We start from the raw sequence: 21,412 nt of genomic DNA, 5'->3' as shown, positions 1-21,412 counted from the left end.
AATTTCTTAAACTTGACATTAACCAGAACACACAACAAAATAGCCATGAAACTTACCACAAACCCTCACATATTGGAAACTACCTCCATTTCCACTCATACTATCCATATTCCGTTAAAAAATCAGTCATCTTATCACAATTCATAAATGTGTACAAATTTTCAACCAATCAGAGTAATCTAAACACAAATAAAAAAACTAACACAGATCTTCAAAAATCGCAACTATCCTACACAACTAATAAATTACGCAAACAAGATGGCCAAAAACCGCCAAAACAATCCTAGTACCAAAAACAAACTTCCTAACACAAAAAATTATGAAACTACCATACACCCAAAACACATACAAAGCCTATAAATATATCTTCAAACATGCTGACTACAAACTGGTATTCACCACAAACCAAAAATTAGCAAATCTCCTAAAACCCACTAAATCTCACACACAAAAAGAAATATTTGAACACCACAACGTAGTCTATAAATTTCCCTGCCAAAAAAACTGTGATATCACCTACATAGGTTCCACCATCAGGTCTGTATGGACAAGACTACAAGAACACTTCCGCGATTGTAACATCGCTAATCCAGAACATTTAAACACTAAAAAACACAACATCAAAAAGAAAAATCGAATTCAAAGCACAGGAAAAATGGAAATAGCTGTTCACGCCACTGAAAAAAAACATACCCCGCAGATCGACAAGGCCATGATAGTAGACAGACAAGACAATGAAACAATGCTTAGAATATCGGAAACAATAGCCATAAAATGTGATACGAACTCTATCAACGTACACAGGCCCTACATAATCTCCGAGGTTTGGAAGCTTCACAACATAAAATTGAGATCACAATCCTGACCAATAGGCGATAACACAAACACTTCAAAAGCAGAAGCACCTACCTGACCTGACATAGCATCCACTTCCTCCATGTTTTCAGACGACAGACCGCACCCCGTCAACCCCCCTTTCCCCCCCCCCCCCCCCCTAAAAATCAGTTGCTGTTTTCAACCCCTTTCACCCTATATAAATATAAAAAAATGCTCTGGCCATCCCTTATAATATATATGTATATATATATATATTATTAAAAAAAATCCGTTTTTTTTCCATTTCTATTTTAATTCTCCCACATTGCCTCCCCCCCCCCCCCAACACACACACAGTAGTTTGGACATCACTGAAAGAAGAAAAGCCACAGCACCCAGAAAAAGGTATGTGCAAATTTCTCTTCCTTTATGCTACATATATTTATTGGTAAATATACATCTACAATGCCCTAATAATCCGTGAGTAAAAAGCCAATGACATTTAAACAGGGGCAATCCTAAACAGAAGAAGGCAAAATAGCCATAAATGTAATAATAATAATAAAGGTTATTTTGTTTGTTACTGAAAATCTTTGCATATTATTATAATGAATAAAAGTGATAGATATTTATTCTTTTATAGCCATTCCACCAGGAGGAGTCAGTTTTGAAGACAGCACATCAACTGGTATTATAATTATTGCTGTTGTTTGTTGTGTAGTAGGAACATCTCTTGTTTGGGTTATAATTATTTACCATACTAGGAAACAGAACAAAGAATATTCTCCACCTGTAATTGATGAAAGACTCCATGCTGATTTAACATCTTACAATCATTTTCCACCAGTTTGTGAAGAAGAGCTAAGAATATCAGCTTCTCATTTATATGTTGAAACACATTCTGGTAAGTTCTATAATAAATTATTGCTTTTAATGAATAACTTGATTTCTGCTCTTTTTTTCATAAAAATAAATTTTTCATTTTTGTTCTTTTTTATTAAAACAAATTCTGAAATCTACTTGTTTCTTGAACATGTGCTAAGGATTGAATGCACATAAAATATTTGCATAAAATGTTTAAAATGCTTAGAAGATGGGTTTTGTAATCGCATAATGACACTTAGGTTTTTAACATAAGGAATGGAGCAGTAGCAACAGTATTCAACATTTCTAACCAAACACAGAGATAAACTTCTAGATTGAATGGTAGTTTCAAGTAGAGTTATGTGGGCAAACTTCAAAATGATGAAAATGGACAACAAAATTTATTTGTGTCTATAGTCCCACAGAAACTTCTAAGGAAGAAGTGGAGCAATTTTTTCACTCATTAGGGCAGGCAGCTAACATATAGAAAATGGAAAAAGTGATCCTTATTGGAGATCTAAACAGCAAAGTGGGAAAGGAATCCTTTCAGGCATATAGAAATGCTTTGGGAAAATTTGGAGAAAAGAGCAAGGCTAATAATAATGGTTAATATCTGCTGGATTTCTGCCCATGATACAAACTAATCATTATGAACACCATTTTCCAACATAACGATATCCACTAGTTCACATGGAGAGAAGACACAAGAAATAAATAAAGCCACATTGACTATGTCATTGTGGATGTCATTTTCATGCTGATTCAGGATACAAGAGTATAAATTAAAGATACTAAGAAATTATATACAGTTGATTCCGCTTAAATGGGACATGTTGGGACTAATCCATTTTGACCCAATTAAGCAGCTGCCCCAATTAAATGAACTAATAATAAATTCTAAAATAAAATATGTAATATGCAGGTAAATGAATAAGTAGGTAAAAAAAATAATAATTAGGTACCTATTTTAATGGTTTGTTAAACCAAAATACAGAAAATATTTGAACTATAAATTGTGCAGAAAAAATAATGCATACATGATAACTTTTACAATTTCAAATTTTAATTCTGCAAAAATGCATCAAGTGTAGTCAGTCTTTTGCGTTTGAAATTTTGCAGTTCTACAAAATCAGCGCAGATTTTGTAGAACTTGAGAAAATTTCAGTGCAGATGTAGGGCTTCTTTCATTAGCTTCCTGCATAAAATAACGCTGTAACCAGACTATAAATTTTTTGGCCTCACGATTAGTTACAAGCACAGGTGGGTCATCATCCTCATCATCGCATTCTTTGTCAAAATTTGACGTTTGAATTTAATGACTTCAACAATTGCATCTTCAAAGTTTTCATCGTAACATGGTAAATTGTCATCTATTGTTGAAAATTCTTCATTATTCATGACAGGAGCTTGCAGTATGTCTTCATTTTCATCACTACTCAAAATTTCAAGAATATTGTGCTGCTTTTTATAACTCACCAACTGTCAGAGACAAACTGTATTGCTTGCAAAATGGAAATTTTTGCACTGATCTCTCTCTTGCTGTTGATGAACTTGTTAATAGTTTTCATCAATGGATTCCAGTATGTAATTAACCAAGTTTCCTCGATACAACGTCTTTAAATTTTTTATTATCCCCATGTCCATTGGTTGCACTAAGGATGTTGTATTAGGAGGAAGAAATTCTAGCCTTATATTTTTTAGATTATCTAAATGAGGGTGTGCAGCACAATTATTGAGAAGCAACAAAATTTTCCTCTGCTTACGTTGTAATTCTACGTCCCAACTCGTAAGCCAATTCCAAAAAATTTTAGAAGTCATCCACGCATTACTATTGGCATGGTACTCTACTGGTAAACTCTCTATTCTTAACTTCTTAAAGCATCGAGACTTAGCATTTTTTTCCTACAATTAGTAGTTTTCGTTTGTCCATACCCGACATTTTTGCACAGCATAACACAGTAATGCGGTCCATTGCCCTTTTATACCCTGACAGTGCAATGTGCTTATAACACAGGGAGCCATCTGGCATAGCTCGATAATAGAGGCCAGTTTCATCGGCGTTGTAAATATCATCTGAACAGAAATTCTCTAAAAAAGTAAGGATTTTAGTATTTTGCCATTGTTCAGCACTTACATTGTCTGCACTGCCCTTTTTGCCGTGCGCTTTTTTAAATTTGATATTGTGTCTCGCTTTCCATCGAGACAACCAACCAGCAGTTGCTTTAAAATCGTTGTGGTCCAGCTTTTTAGTGATCTCCTCTGACTTTGCCTTCAACACTGGGCCGCTGATATTCATGCCTCGCCTGCTAACTATAGAAAACCATTGATCTAATGCTTCTTCGACTTCTGGATCCTTTCCATCACGCTTTCTTTTGGATGTTCCTGGAATTTCTTTCTGTTATGTCCACTCTTCATGCAGTTGATTTTCTTGTTGTAGGAGACTCGCTATGGTAGATTTTGGTACACCAGTTATATCAGCACGTCTATGATGGCTTGTATTTAATGGCTGGCTTTTAATTTTATCCAGCAAAACAATTTTACTTGAAAGTGTAAAATCATTTCTTGGTATCTTGGCAAAGATTTAAAAATTTTAAATAAAACTGATACAATAAATCGATATCGCTAGGTACAGTATATAGTAAGGGTAGATTCTTAAGCAGACGCGTACTTGCCAGACGCACGACGAAAGATAACTTATTTGCATCACGCTAGTGTTGCCAAATATTAGTGTACGTAGTGTTGCCATATTTTCGAAAAATTCATAAAATATATCAAAAATTGCTAAATTCCTTTTCAGCTACTGTCCCAAGTAAGCATTTGAATTATGTATTAATATGTTGGTTTGGTTTCCGTTCTTTGAGATTTGGCCCAAAAAAGCGGCTGCCCCAATTAACCAGTGGCCCAATTAAATGAAATCGACTGTACTTGGTTTAATCCTTTATCCAAGTGTAAGCAAACACACTTTGCACTTGAAGTATTTTCAGGACTGGGGCAACTCATGGTAAAGGTGGTATGATTTCACATCACTTGCCTTAGTATCCCATAATGCAAAGCACATCTCCTTGAGGACATGTATAATGCTATGCATTATGTGAAGGGTCATTACCCAGACCGGTTTTGCCCTTTATTGAGGTCTCATCAATGAAGTCATACCACCTTGACCACGAGTTTCCCCAGTCTTGAAAATACTTCGGGTGCAAACTGTGTTTGCTTACACTTGGATAAAGGATTAAACAAAGTATATAATTTCTTGGTATCTTTAATTTATAGTATAACCAAGTGGAAAAACTTTCGACAACTAGCTATCTCTAATTCAGAGTATTATAATAATAAGGTGTGGCACCTTTTAAAGCAACTTGTATATGAAAATATGACTTTTGCATTACTTCATCCTTGGTATCACCTCTGGGTCTGGCTCCCACTGATGAGACTTCAATGAAGGTCAAAACTGGTCTGGGTAGTGACCCTTCTCATAATGCATAGCATTATACATGTCTGCAAGTGATGTGAAGTCATGCCACCTTTACCACAAGTTGTCCCAGTCCTGAAAATACTTCAGGCACGCAAACTGTATTTGCTTATACTTGGATAAAGGATTAAACCAAGTATCTAATTTCTTGGTGTCTTTAATGTATAGTATAACCAAGTGGAAAAACTTTCAACAACCAGGATACAAGAGTATCCTGCATCAGCATTCTCTATAAACATCATTAAAGAAAAAAAAATTAAACAGTTTTAAAATAAGAACCAAACCTTGAATTCTCAATGGCAAGCTCTAAAGAAAACATTGATTAATTTAGCTAGGGAGGCATGTGGTAAAGTTGTCTTCCAGGATAGAAAAACAGGAACACCATGGTGGAGACACAAGAAGTTGAAGAAGCAGGTCTGGGAAAAGAAGAAAGCATCCCAAAAGTTCCTAGCAAATAAGTTGACAAATGCCCTAAAAGAATACAGAGCAAAATGCGAGCACTAAGTTATGTGTAAAAGTGGCTAAATAAATGTCATGGGAAAATTTCAGTAGAAATATAGAGGGTGAATATCAAGAAGATGACAAAATGTTCTGGAGGCTATTGAAGAAGCTTAGAAATGGAGGGAAGGAGTACCATAAAAGAAATCAAAAATGATTAAGGTGAATTGTAAACTGAAGATAAGAATATCCTAGATGGCTGGAGTAATTACTTTGAAAGACTGTTAAAAGAAACAAGTAGTGACAGAGCAGTAGTAGAAAATATTGAAGAGGAGTATAAACTGGAGTACATATATATACTTGAGGTCGAAAAGCTATCAAGAGCTTGAAAGAGGGAAAAGCAGCTGGAGTCGATAATATTTGGCCAGAAGTGCTCAAATATTGAATGCAGAAGTTTTGTAGTAGCTACCTGCATAATTCAGAGGGCTTGGTCAGAAGGTTGAATTTCAGAAGATTGGAGTAGAGCTCTTATAGTTTCCATCTTATTATATTCCCATCATAGGAATATGACAAGGATCTGTACTTAAGTTTTGTAGATCTAAAAAAAGGCATACAACAAGCCACCCAAAGAAAAGATTTTCAAAACACTTTTATTTTCAAAAACAGTTTTATTTTGAAAACAGATTTTCAAAACAGTTATATTGGGTAAATGGAACATTATACAGACAATACATTGTCTATATTCAAATTGTCACTCAGTAGTTAGAATTAAAGGGAATACAGGAAGATGATTTGATGTAAAATCAGGTATAAGACAATGATGCACATTATCTCCACTCTTATCCATCATTTATATGGATTGCACTATGATAGAAAGTGGTATTAAACCTGATATTGGATTGGAGATGAGATGTCAAACTTAAGTCTTTGCTTTATGCAGATGATGATGTACTTCTAAATACATCTAGTGCAAGTCTCCAGTGTTCTCTGGCTAAATTGAATAACAGCTGTAACAAATTTGGCATGAAAATCAGCAATAAAAAGACCAAAACTATGGAAATAGTTTTGATGGGAACATAAAAACTCAATTGTATTCCCAATGGAGAGCTTGTAGAACAAGTAAAATATTTCACTATTTAAGCACAAGTTTTAGTAAAGATGGGAAATTAAATTTGGCAATAGAGAACAGAATATGTAAAACTAGAGCCACGTGAATACAATTATATGGTATGAGATAAAAATTAACCAAAACACCAAACTAGCAGTATACAAGACAGTGGTTGAAACCAGTTTTAAGTTATGGATCTGAGAGTTGGCTTAGAAGTAAAGGACTTCATCAAAGACTAGAGACCACAGATATGAGGGTGGTCCAAAAAGTTCTAGGTGTCGACCATAGATGGCAACACTATCAGCAAGATTTTTGTTTTCTAAGTTGGCATTTATAGCCATGTGAAATTGTAAGTCATTCTATCAAGTAGTTTGTTTTATACAGCTGTCTGAAGCAAAAGTGTCCTTGAAATTGATAAAATTGAGTATCGTAGTATCGTGCGGTTGTAAAATAATTTATAAAAGAAGGTTTAACAGCAAAAGATAATTAGAAGTTCATGAAAGTTTATGGGCGTTCTTCTCCTTCGTTTTCGACAATTAGGAAATGTGCTGCCGAGTTTAAACATACCAGCCTGGAAGATGATCCACATGAAGGATGTCCAAAAAACTGTAACAACACCAGAAATCATTTATGAAGTGCACGATATAGTATTGGATGACTGGCCAGTCAAAGTGCATGAAATTGCCGAAACTACAGGCATTTCAAAAGAACGTGTAGGATATATTTTGCATGAAGAATTGCAAATGAAAAAGCTTTATGCAAGATGGGTGCCATGCTTGCTCACAGCAGATCAAAAACGTACTCGCATGAAAATCTCTGAGCAGTGCTTGGAGCGTTTTAACAAGAATAAAACTGATTTTGTGCATCGATTTATCACTATGGATGAGACTTGGATTCACCATTACACAGCAGAATCCAAACAGCAGTCAAAACAGTGTATAGAAGCCGGTTGTTCAGTGCCAAAGAAGACAAAGTCGGTTCCATCAGCAGGAAAGGTCATGGCATCAGTGTTTTGGGATGCTAAACGCATTTTGTTTATTAATTATCTTGAAATGGGTAAAACAATAACTGGGGAATATTATTCTGATCTTTTAACCAGACTAGAGGAAAATAATTCGTGCGTGAGAAAAGATCCAGCTTGCAGAAGAAAAAAATCATCTTTCATCAGGACAATGCACCTGCCCACAATGGTGTTTTCACAGTGGGGAAAATTAAGGGATATGCACTGTGAATTGTTGGAACATCCACCCTATTCCCCAGATTTGGCATCCTCTGACTTCTATCTCTTCCCCAAACTAAAACTCTACCTAACTGGTCAGCGTTTTTCTTCGAATCAATAGGTGATTGCAGCTGTAGAGGGGTATTTTGCAGATCTTACTGAGAACCACTACAGGGATGGGATGGTGTTGGAGCATCGCTGGAATAAATGTATTAGTCTTAAGGGAGATTACGTTGAAAAATAAAAATAATTTTGAAATTATAAATTCGTTTTTTCATTGTTAGGCCGAGAACTTTTCAAACCACCCTCGTATGTTAACGCATTTTCAGCTTCAAAGTGTACTGCTACTAAACATGCTTTTTTTTGTTATACCTGTAGTAGTTTGTATTAGCAACTAAAATTTTGTGTGGAAATATTGATTTGCTCTTTTTATATGAATTCTACACATGAAAGGTGGTAGACCTAGAAACCAAGCCACTTCATTCTTTCAATAAGAAGAGTGATTGCTTCACTGTAGATAATGAAATTCATTTACAACTGTGAAAGGCATTCACAAACGTTTATACCTATGGTATTTGAATTCATGGCTTATTGTTTGGACAGAAGCACACCCACACATCTAAGCCAGCATTTGAGTATATGAGAATATTCAGGTTCTGTCTAAGTTGTCATCTATCATAGATACCACATTAAGGTAATGAAGATAGTTATTAATAGGCAACTTTATTGTCATCTCCAGGTGATGACAAAGTTAATCAATAATCACCCGTGCATTCTGTAATGCTATATTCAGAATAGAACCTCTGTTCTACATCATCTACCTCTGGTGACATTCCATGGAAGGGTTTGGAGAAACTTGTGCCATTTCTCTTAACATTTCCATGACTGCCACTAGAGTCCGGGTACTTCAGGATTCAAACCCAAAATCTGTTGGTTGATTAATGTCCACCACTATGACTGGCTCCCTTTTTTCCATTTTACCGACCAAGCTGGAAGAGAAACAGAGATATTTGTTTTAAGCAATGACCCAAAACAAGTTGTTCTTGTTTATCTCCCAACCAGAATTTCTAACAATCCTCTCCACTCATCCAACGCACAGGATCTTTTCTTAAGTTATCCTTCCAGATAGTACACTCAAGGTGACCACACCTCTTGGTAATTCAGATTACAATCTCATCCAAGTTTTATCTCTTGTGAAACTTCCTCCTCTTAAGTATTCATAACCTTGTGTACTTTTGGCATTACAATGATGCCAAGTAGGAAGATTTCTGAGATTTTTACTCCTCCTTTCCAGAGTCAGAAAACACTTTCCATTCTCCAAATCTAGTATATGAAGGCTATCATTCCCGACTTTGTTCAGAATTCTCATCCTATTATCCATGTTATGCCAGGATTTTCCAAAAAGTATGCCTGGACAGTCCGAGAATATCATAAATGGTTTGATTTAAAAGCTTCATTCACGGGCCTGCAACACTTGGAAATCCATCATTAACTGGGATAAGTATGAAACTTTTGAAAGGGCAAAATTCTGTAAATTTGCTACCTGTGCGAATTGCCTTCTGGTCTCTTGCAAAAGCTGTTGGGTACATCTTTTGTCCTTTCTGTGCTTCCACCTCTTTCTCACTCTAATGACAATATTGCAACATCATCTGAAAACAAAACTGATTGCCTAGCATCATTATTCTTATCCAATCCAAAATAGATAGCAAGGCAAATCACTTCCTTCTTTACCTATAACATTGCATCACATATCTCCTGTGAACTTTATGCTAGAGACTGGAAAGAGTTGAAGAATCTTGAAGAACCCAGATACCAAAAAAAAAAAAAACTATTTTATAAAATGATGTTTTATTAACTGCTTATATTTTGCTGAATTTCGAATCTGCATCATCCGAGCACAACACAGCATGTATACGCAACAGGGAGTAAATGAAACAAATAAGTGAAAAAGTTTTGTGGTCTTGATAGAATTCCTCCATTTTTGCTCAAGAGATGTGTGCTTCTGAACTAACCTGTTCTTTATCATCTATACACTATATTGTATTCAACTGGCATTCTCCTACATGGAAGCAAACCCATATACAGCCAATTCCAAAACGAGTGATAAGTGTCTGTATTGCTCTTACCCCAGTGTTTTCTAATGGCGAAAGTCATTAATGGTGACCTTCGTCAACACCTGGAGAACTGTCAGCTAATTAGTGACTATAGGAAAATCCATAAAAAGATTTGGAGAAAGCTTCGCTATTGCACTTAACATTTCCAAGGTATTTGATACAGTTTGGCACTGAGGGCTTCTCAGTGCCAAATGCTTCTTATGATCCACCTACCCTCCTCCCTTTGACAGTTTTCTCTGAAGTTATTCACTACATATAGTGATAGAAGGTGTTCTTTCTTCAAATTTTCCTATTAATGCAGGTTTCTTCGGAGCTCTGTTATTTCATCTGTCCTTTTCCTCATATACTTAAACATCCTTTTCCCACTGACCTCATACTCCATCCACAGTTTGTTGATAACATTCATACAACACTCACTGTTCTCAAACATTGAAATGCTTGAAGCTTCAAGGTCTTCTACATTAAGTGCCCTAAACATTGATCTCCACGCCATCTTGCAATGGAGCAGTAACAACCTAATCACTTTCAATGTGTCTAAAACAGTTTGTCTTTTTTTCTTGCAAAATACCTTAGTTCTTCACACCTTACCCTTGACAATGCTCAACTTAACAGTCCAGATCATATCTCGCTTCTCAAACTGTTTTAGATTTTCAAATTAGATTTTCAATTTAGATTTTCAAATACAATTTGAAAGAAATCAGTGTGGTCAGTTAATAACACCTCTCTCACATGCTCTCCTATAGAGCATTGTTCAGCACATTCTGTCAAATTCTACTTTGCTCTTGACCTCAGCCTACAGATGCATTAAATAAATGCTACTATAAGAGGTCTTGTAGCCTCTATTGTGTGGAAGTCCATTTTATTCAAATTATGTCAGTTTAATTGTGTATCCCATATTTCTTAAAATATTTATTGTGTTATAATATCAGTTAGCCCTGATATAGGCTGAATGGAGCTACTTTATCTGATTAGCATTGTTGCTGATCCTGCACTCATATTTATAGTTCCTGAGAAATGGACATTATTAATATATTCCATATTCCTGAAGAAGGCAAAACTTGTGACCTGGCAGTCTTATTTCTGTGTTTTGACGTAACATATGTGCTCGGCTTGGTTGCTTATGTGGTTATCATGTGTGCTCCCCCCCGTAACACTACTGCCCTGCTTATTGGAGGTCTAAAGTGGCGTAAAGAGTTATATTATTATTATTACGTAACACCTCCAATGAGTCCAAAGACTCATCGAGGGAGGACTCCTGCTCTGCAACTCTCCGTTTGCACCACTTTATCCACCAACTACAGCGAACTACCATCATCATCTATACTAATGCCATCTGCTGCCCACCACCACCACTAGTATTTTTTGGCTGTAAATTGCATGTATTCTCAAGGCTGATTTGGCCAATAAGTTTAGCTTCTAGAGCAGGAATTCTGAATTATTAAAAATTAATAAATAAATTAAAAAATATATAAAATTATTAAAAATAGAACATAAAACCTATCCCTCCCATGGTACTAATGTACTGTACTGCAGGTTTACAATCTTTCATGAGTTTGGAAGTTACATAAAAAAGACACTGTCGATAAAACAAGATATTAGTAGCATTTGAAAATTAACGTGGTTTGAATGTGCATTATGTTCACTGTGTTGCTTTTGGCTAGTCATATCACAACACTGATCATGTATGAATATTTTAAATATATTAATGGTTTCTATTTCTCTTTAAATGTAAATGAGATTTGCTCAGCACTAAAACCATCAACACAATGTCAGACAAACAAGAAATTCTTGAAACACATAATTGGTAATAAATGGCAGTTGCTACAATTAATGTTACCCATTCTCAGTGCCGGCAGTAGGGTCTTTGCTGCCCACATGCAATTTCTATTTAAGCGCCCCTGTAACGATCCTGGCATGTGTGGTTCTTTTACGATAATAAAAATTTAACTTATTTGAAATTTCTTAAATAAATTTTGACAGAACAGCCACATGTTGGTTCGCTAAATGTAACGAACCGGGGTTGTTGACTAGGCAGGATAATCATTAAAAACCCGAATATTCAAAAAAATCTCAAAAGTTAAAGCAAATTTTGATAAAGCCACTTCACTTTAATCGTTGAATATAATGATACAGAAATTATAGCCTTCTCACCAACCTGAATCGCTAACAAAATTAAAATGAATTTTAATTAAAGTTAAAATTTATTTGAACTAAAGTTTAAAAAATTCTTGCATTTTACAAGTTACTAAATTCTTAGTAACTTGTAAAAAAATTTTAATAATTTTTATAAGTGGAACTATCTTTTAGGAAAATAAAAGAAACTTAAGATAGATGAGAAAATAAGAAAAGAATTCAGGAATAATTAGAACATTTAATATAAGTATTCAAAAAATAACATCTTTACAGAAAATAAATTAAATTACATAAATATACTTGAATTTTTTTTTTTTTTAAATTTTAAGGTTCTTGATTTTATATTCACAAAATTAGAAATAATGGTCTTAACGTCTAATTCCGCACATACATTATTTTCAATAGCTATTAACACCAAACTAACAAGCCTTTTTTTGTGACATACTTGTTCTTAAGTGGGTTTTAATCAATTTTAACTTGGAACATTCACCTCTCGCTACAGTAACAGGTAAGGTTAATAGTATTCTTAAAGCAATTGAAAAGTTAGGGAAAGATAAATTATTGGACACAATAAAATTAAGAATATTGAAAGGGTTTTGAATATTTAAATTATCCTTCTGAAAAATTTCGTGTGTAGAGGCTTAAGTGCTGTGAGGACATCATGTTGGAGGCTTAATGGATTTTTTACAACACTCAAAAAGAATTAAAATAGAATTTAATACTTCCTATATTTCGTCCTAGTCACTAGGACATCTACGGGGATTACAAAAACAATTAATGTAACATGCACACAAATATCATACAATACTAAGCCCAACCACGTGGGTGACACTAAAGTCCTATCTAGGTGGAGCGCCCTCTAAGGGCGGTAGTAGGTGGCCTGGAATGTAAGGTGGGACCTCTGGTGATGAGTGTTTCCCAAATCTTTGGAAGCTTAACGCAACCGTATTTATTAAGATTTGGTTGGTTTTTGAGAGCTGCTGCTGCTTCTAAGAAAAGTCTCTCTTTCTTGAATTTGCTGTGGTAGAGCATGGTGGTTTTCTTCCATGATACCCTGTGGGTGGTGTCCAAAACATGGTCAGCCAAGCCTGAATAGCCATAGTTGTGTTTACAGATGTAAGACTTGTGTTCCTCCAGGCAGATGGATGCTGATCTGCCTGTCTGTCCAAAGTTCAAATTGGTGGCCCACTCAGGCCTATAGTAGATGCCACCAATGCACCTTGCTACAGACTGTCTAAACAGCTGGCCAACTCTCTGACCCCCCCCCCTCACCGGAAGGTCCACTTCCTATATAAAAAACTCGACCCACTTTAAAGCCCTCACAGAAAATTTAACCTTGAATAATGCAGACATATTGGTAAGCTTTGATATCTCTTCTTTGCTTACCAATATTCCCTTAACTGACACCTTATCTCTCTTAGAAAAAATTTTTCCCTCTGACATCTTAGATCTCTTTTCCTTTGCCGTTAACTCTGGGTATTTCTCTTGGAAGAACAAAATCTACAAGCAAATAGAGGGAACCGCCATGGGTTCCCCCCCTTTCACCCCCCCCTGGCAATTTCTATATGGAAGGTTTCAAAAAACGAGCCATAGACTCAGCCCCACTCAGACCTTCTATCTGGCTGAGATATGTAGATGATGTGTTTTCTATTTGGCCTCATGGCCCAGATACGTTAGACTCCTTCCTTGGTCATCTCAATAGCCTACATCCAAGAATCCAGTTTACTATGGAAAAGGAAAAGAACAATTGTTTACCCTTCCTAGACACCTTAGTCACACGCCTGCCTGATGATACACTTGCCTTCACTGTATACAGAAAACCCACACACACACACACACACACACACACACACACAGGCAGATACATTCACAAACTCTCCCACCACCACCCCTCTCAACAATATGGCATTATTAAAACTCTTACCAAGAGAGCCCACAATCTTTGTTCCAGTGGAACCGCCCTCACTACTGAGCTTAACCATATACACAGCACTTTCCTCTCCAATGGCTACAGCGAACACAGTATCAAAAAAATAGTCAGTTCCTCCCCCATTCCCCGTCCTTCTCATCAACAAGATTGTAAAAATGCCATCACCATACCCTACATCCATGGCACATCCGAAAAAATAGCCAAGATTCTAAAAAAGTACAACCTACACACAGCATATAAGCCCCACCGCAAACTTGCTACCCTTATCCGTTCTACGAAAGATCAGCTCCCTCCTCCCTCTCTGCCTGGAGTTTACAAAGTGCCCTGTTCCTGTAAGCTGGCGTACTTTGGACAGACAGGCAGATCAGCATCCATCCGCCTGGAGGAACACAAGTCTTACATCTGTAAACACAACTATGGCCATTCAAGCTTGGCTGACCATGTTTTGGACACCACCCACAGGGTATCATGGAAGAAAACCACCATGTTCCACCACAGCAAATTCAAGAAAGAGCGACTTTTCTTAGAAGCAGCAGCAGCTCTCAAAAACCAACCAAATCTTAATAAATACGGTTGCGTTAAGCTTCCAAAGATTTGGGAAACACTTACATTCCAGGCCACCTACTACCGCCCTTAGAGGGCGCTCCACCTAGATAGGACTTTAGTGTCACCCACGTGGTTGGGCTTAGTATTGTATGATATTTGTGTGCATGTTACATTAATTGTTTTTGTAATCCCCGTAGATGTCCTAGTGACTAGGACGAAATATAGGAAGTATTAAATTCTATTTTAATTTTTTTGAGCATTGTAAAAAATCCATTAAGCCTCCAACATGATTCCGAAAAATATCCCGGAAAGCACATAACTCATCATATAGTTCTATTGCATTTACGTCTTTATTGTCGCCATCCTTCAAGAGAATCTCTAAATCGTCACAATTTTTTCATAAATCCTCATTATTCATTTGTAGTAATTTATACAAGAAATTGAAATTATCATAATATGTTTTTAGTTGTTCAAAACGTTCTATTAATGAACACATCGCAACGTCTAGAAGTGTATAAAACACATTCACTCTAAATTTATCTTCTGGCGATTGTCGCGTTGCGTCATGATGCTCGTAGTCAAATTGTTGTGTCTTCTTTTGTCATCGAACTTCCATTCCAGTTTTAAATTCTTGTTCTCCATCCACCTCTTCACTCAGTTCATTTGCCGTTTTTAGAACTTTTTTAAAATTTGTATCTGATCGATACTCTTGTAAGAATATTTTTAAGTTTTCGATAGATTTTAAAGCAAGTGTAATGTTGATATTTTTGTCTTGATGCATTTTACTCACAGGGTTTATTCTGTTAAGTAAATCATGCCATGTTATAAGAGAGCAAATGAATTTGTAGTCCTTTGTTTTAACACATAATGTTTGTGCTTCATGCTGAGTTACTTTATTAAAATTTTAATTATTTAAAATTTCAAAAAGTGCAAATTTCTCCTAACTGATATCGTGATATCGTAGAGGGGGGATTGCATTAATTTTACTTTCCCATCGCGTTTCTGATGGCTGTTTCAATGTTAAATTTTTTACAAACTTTAAAAGGATTATATAAAATTTTTAAAAATTTTTATTCAGTGTATTTGGCCTTGTTTATTTTAATATTGATCATTCTAAGAATTTTTTGTTTTTATGATAAAAATTTTGTTTCTTAAAAATGAACTTATGAATCATGCCCCGCGGCGGAGGCCCCATGGTTCCCGCATGCTCTGAATGCCCTCTTCTGCCGGCCCTGCCTGTTCTGCTAGTTATGGATTTTCTGTTAATTTAATTAAATGTAAACTCTTCTTATAACTGATATATCAATAAAATGTTATGCATTTCCTTGATATGATATTTACTACATGTGTGATACTTGTTTTTTACATATATATATATATTTTTACTTATGGTTGTTTATTTTTAGATTACTGTAATAACCAAAACAGTATAACAGATGAATGTGAGCCTGAACTTAATTTGCTGAGTAGTACTCAGAAAGAATTAAGAAGACCCCACTCTTCTTTACTCCCAGGTATTATGGTTTTACTATAGTTGTTTTCAGATCGTTATGCAATCTAAAATATGTTGCTTGTTATCTCTTTATTTCTTTCTCATTCTTATATATATATATATATATATAGTCAACTTTAACTATAGCAGACACCACCATTATAAACTAATTCCCTATAACAGACTACTAAAACTCTATAGGTATGATGCTGCTAAAAGAAGTTCACTATAGTAAACCCCTCTACTATAACAAACCATTTCTGTTGTTCCTATGAGTGTGCTGTAGTGAGCATCAACTGTGTGTGTGTCTTTTATTTACAGCAGTTATGCTCAACTTTTTCTTATATGGAAAATTTATGAAATTTATTTTGGAAGAGAGTATCAATTATGCTTTGTTGCATAGAAATAACATTTCTGAAACTAGTCTTTTCCATTTAGTAAAAACTTCTTTTGAAAAAAATCATCATAGAACTATTTTGGCAATGAGATATTTGTGTTGGTGAGTAATTATGATAAGATGAAATAATATTTCAAATGTCTGGGAGTCAAAAATAATAATAAAATGGATTCATTTCCCAATTCCATCATATTTCGAGAGCATCTTTCATATTCAAGGAAATAAAAAATCTTAAATTTGTATATTGTTGCAGTTTATATTTCCTCTTGTTATTACTCTTTAATGTTTTTGATTATGAATAGAAATTCTGGATATTAAAATGAGAGATATACAAATCCAACTTTAAAAAAAAAAAAAAAAGTGTTCATTGCAAGTAAAGAAAGAATTTAATTTATTTTTTTCACTTGTAAATGCTAAATTTAACTTAATTTTGTTTCTTCTGGTAGAGAGGCTTATATGCTAGTTATTCATAACTATTATTTTTTCAGAAATAACGATGTATACTAAAATAATAATTATAAAAACTTTAATTAATACTTTCCTATATATTGGCAATGTTACGTTGCCATCATCAGGGATCACAAAAAACAATGATTAGTTTTATTAATCCAAAGCATTAATTCTCAGATCTTGGCTGAAGAGCTGAGGATTAATGCTTCCCAAATGTGAGGTAGGCTCATACACCCAAATTAGTTAAAACTTTCCAAACCTCAAATATACTTACATCCTCAGTCTGCTTTACTCAGTTGGGCTACTTTCTTTTTTGCCTATCCCCATACACACTAAAAACATGCAAATCCAATGTATGCATTGGATTCGCATCACATTTATAAACGTGTTCATTGTTATCATGCCATTATCATATTTACACATTCTCATGATAAATTGGTTTTCCTGACTCTTTACATTAGGTACTCCAATAAATAATTTCTCCATTTCTCTGCTGCCATATCTATTCAGGTAAAGGCCTTCCCTCTTATACAGTTTCTTTCTACCATAAAACTTGCATCAGTTTTGGGGACTTTGAAAGACCTAAACGAACCAAGCAGTGACAGAACCATACTAGAAAATTTTCAAGAGGAATGTACCTTTGCATGAACTTATTTACAACTGCAACCCCCCCCTCCCCTTCTTAACTTATACTATCCTATCTTAGCAATACTCTAACAATTTTTGTTCTCTTATTCTTTCTTACCTCTTTAGCAATCCTTTTATATTTTCTCTTATACTGTATTTATTTCATTTCATCATCAATTTCCTGATATGTACCCATAAGGGGTACTATGACAGCAATACATGATAAAATTTATATTATTGTTAATCTCCTATCAACAATTTTCTTCCAAATCAGTCTGTTACTTGTGAGACCTCCAATATTGTCATATCTAACATTTTATGCTTCTAAGACACTTCTGGCTGAATCAATCCACCTAGACCTTGGTCTTCCTCTGGGTCTCTTTCTTGCCATCTTGGCATATATATTAAGTGGCTATACTATCTTAGATTAGCTCTGCTGACACATTCTTGAATGCTAATAATGTCAAATTCCTTTCTAATATCTTCATTTTTAATGTGATTCTACCATTGTTGCCATCAGTTCAGTCCCCTAATTTTTCTCAGAACCCTGTGGTTTCTAGTCTTTAATCGAGTGCATTATTTCTAACCCAACCTCAGATCCATAACTTAAAAAAAAGTTTGAACACTGTCTTGTATACTGCTGGTTTAGTGTTTTGGTTAATTTCATTCTTATTCCATATAAATTTATTCAACTGGCTACCCACCATACCAGCTTTGCTTATTCTGCTGTCTATTTCCAGATTTAATCAATCTTCACTACAAACTGTGTCTAAATAGCTGAAATATTTTACTTGTTCTCCATTCAGGATTCTCCATTCAGAATGCAGCTGAAGTTTTCTATATTCCTACCTATTTTCATAGTTTTGGTCTTTTTATTGCTAATTTTCATTCCAAATTTGTTACAGCTGTTATTCAATTTAGTTCGACATTCCATTCGAGACTTTCCCTAGATTGTTTAGGAGTACAACATCATCTGTATAAAGCAAAGAACTAAGTTTGACATGTCTTCTAATATCAGACCTAATGTCACTTTCTTTCATAATGTGATCCATATAGATTGAATAAGAGTGGAGATAATATGCATCCTTGTCTTACCCCTGATTTTACATCAAACCATCTTCCTGTATTTCCTTCAATTCTAACAGCTGACTGACAACTTAAATATAAACTATGTATCTCTGTATAATGTTCCATTCATTCCATATAATTGTAGTGTTTTTGAAAAGCTTTTCTCTGGGGGCACCTTTTTGTATGCCTTTTCCAGATCTCCAACACTTAAGTAGTGATCCTTATCAAATTCCTAATATATCTCAACTATTTGTCTTAAAGTGAAAATCTGATCTTGAAACTTTTATTTGGCCTGAACCCAGCTTGTTCTTCTCCAAATTTCTCTTCCACGATCTTTCTCAACCTCTTTTCAACTATGCTTGCATAAATCTTACCTGGAACACTTAGTAGAAAAATTCTTTTGCAATTATCACATTCAGCTTCATTCCCTTTTTCATAGATGGGTACTATGAGAGCTCTACTCCAGTCATCGTGAATTCAACTTTCTCACCAGGCCCTCTGAATTATGTAGTGTAGCCACTGCAAACATTTTATGCCTCCATACTTAAACATTTCTGATCACATTTCATATACTCTAGCTGCCTTTCCACATTTCAAGTTTTTGACAGCTTTTTCTACCTCAAGTATTGATATATACTCTTGCATTCCTTTTGAAAATTTTCTAGTATGGTTCTGTCACTGCTTGGTTCATTTAGGGCATTCAAAGTAATTACTCCAGACATCTTGGATATCCTTATGCCACCTAAACCACCTAAACCACCATGCCACCTAAACTTCTTCAATAGCCTCCAGAATATTTTGCTACCTTCCTGATATTTATTTTCCATACTCTTACAGAAGTCTTCCCATGATTTTTGCTTAGCTACTTTTACACATAGCTTAGCTCTCTTACATTTTTCTCTATATTTTTTTAGGATATCTGTCAACTTATTTCCTAGGAAGTATTGGTGTGCTTTCTTCTTTTTTTAGGACTGCTTCTTTAACTTCTTGTGTCCACCACGGTGTTCTTATTTTTCTATCTTTACGGACAATTTTACCGTATAACTTCCTAGCTGAATCAATCAGTCTTCTTCAGTGTTTGCCACTGATACTCCAAGGTTTGGTTCTTGTTTTCAATTTGTTACATTTTTTCTTCAATAATGTTTGTATAGTTGAGTTTACAATTAATCTGTAAAAGCTACTCAACTTCAATTCTTTTCAAAACTTTCTTACTGTTTTTTCAATGTGATATCCATTTTTATCCTGCTTAATACTAAGTAATGGTCACTTGCAGTTTCAAATCCTCTATACACTCTTATATCCTGAACCAGCATGACGATGTCACTATCAACAATGATGTAGTTAATGAGGCTTTTCTTATTTCTTCTGTCTTCTCTCCATGTAAACTTGTGTACATCTTTATGTTGAAACATGATGTTAGTAATGACTAGTCTGTGTTGTTTCTGAGCAGAAATCCAGTAAATATTTACCATTATTATTAGCTTTGCACTTATTTACAAATTTTCTCTTGGTTCTTGTTCAATAGCCTTCGAGACTTTCAAGCATTTTGATATTTGTCAAGCACAAATATCAAAATGTTCCTATATGCATGATGGGATTTATTTCCTACTCTGCTTTTCAGATCTCCAACAAGGAGATCTGAAAAGCAGATCTCCTTGTTGGAGATCTGCTTTTCTTCGGCTGCCTGTTCTAATGATTCAAAAAATTCCTCCACTTCTTCCTTAGAAGAACCTTCTCTGTTAACCATAGGCATAAATAACTTTCATTGTCCATCTCTCCATTTTGATGTTTGCCCACATAACTACATGAAACTGCCTTCCAGTCAAGAAGTTGATCTTCATGATTGGGCTTTTGTTTGTTGTGATGAGCACTACCATCCCTTATACTTTTCTTTTCTATTTCTGAGTTGCATTTATCTTATGCTTGATTTTTACTACTGAAAAGCTTCGAATAGTGACTGGCTGTTGTCAAGCACAAATTGAATGAGTGAATCGCTGTACATTATCACATCCTTTTTTTACCCTCCACTTGACTTGTTATTTTTATTACTCATTGACATATTACTAATTTTCTTCTTATCTTGTGTTTTTCTAGATTTTTTCTCAATTTTTTCTAATTCTTGCATTGATTGTCTAATCTGTTTTAATCTAGAAATTTCACATCAAATTATTTTTTATATCTTTATTGGTGTTATTAGTATTGATGTCATATTTTTGTTCAGTGGGGCAATCGTTTTCATCATCAGCAGTAACATTAACTTTTGCTTTTGATGCCACATATATACTGAAAAGCACAATATACTAGAATGCACTGATTAATCTAAAAAGAATATTCAGTGAACAAAAAATTACTCTACAGGAACATTAAACAATCTGTCCTTATTAAATAAAGTCTGAACCCCAAATGCTCTTATGTAATTTTTTTTTCATTAACACCTGAATCTCTTGAATAAAATTGGGCATGTTATACATGCACATTTGTGTTCCTATCGTTTAGTAATTTACAAATTCTGCCAGTTACAAAATTACACACCAGATTGATCACAACTGTTAGTGACATAGGTCTTCGTTTCTATGCGTCTTTCTCTGAGTTTCACATATCTTGTAGCTGATGGGTGAAGACTCAGTTCTTGAGTAAACTATACAAGAGAAATACCACTTTATGATGATAGGAATGCTGTGTGGTATGTTCTCTTAGGTTAATTAGTTCTGTGTTCCTTGAGAAAACTTGGGACCATATTT

The 21,412-nt window shown here is 34.8% G+C and overlaps 1 protein-coding gene across 1 annotated transcript in view; it reads left to right on the top strand.

The window, feature by feature from the left end:
* LOC150106600 (uncharacterized) overlaps positions 1–21,412 on the top strand; it is a 468,912-nt gene that overhangs the window by 409,563 nt on the left and 37,937 nt on the right. The window contains exons 17-18 of the mRNA XM_090393439.1: positions 1,460–1,720; positions 16,044–16,151. Of these exons, the coding sequence (XP_090249565.1) occupies positions 1,460–1,720; positions 16,044–16,151 (369 nt within the window). The remainder of the gene's footprint in view (positions 1–1,459; positions 1,721–16,043; positions 16,152–21,412) is intronic.

Source organism: Typopeltis vanoorti, chromosome 5 (genome assembly GCF_054136105.1).
Source record: "Typopeltis vanoorti isolate ZY-2024b chromosome 5, IOZ_Tvanoo_1.0, whole genome shotgun sequence".
NCBI lineage: Eukaryota > Metazoa > Arthropoda > Arachnida > Uropygi > Thelyphonidae > Typopeltis > Typopeltis vanoorti.
Note: the sequence above shows the minus strand (reverse complement) of the source record. Positions and strands in the feature narration are given on the sequence as shown.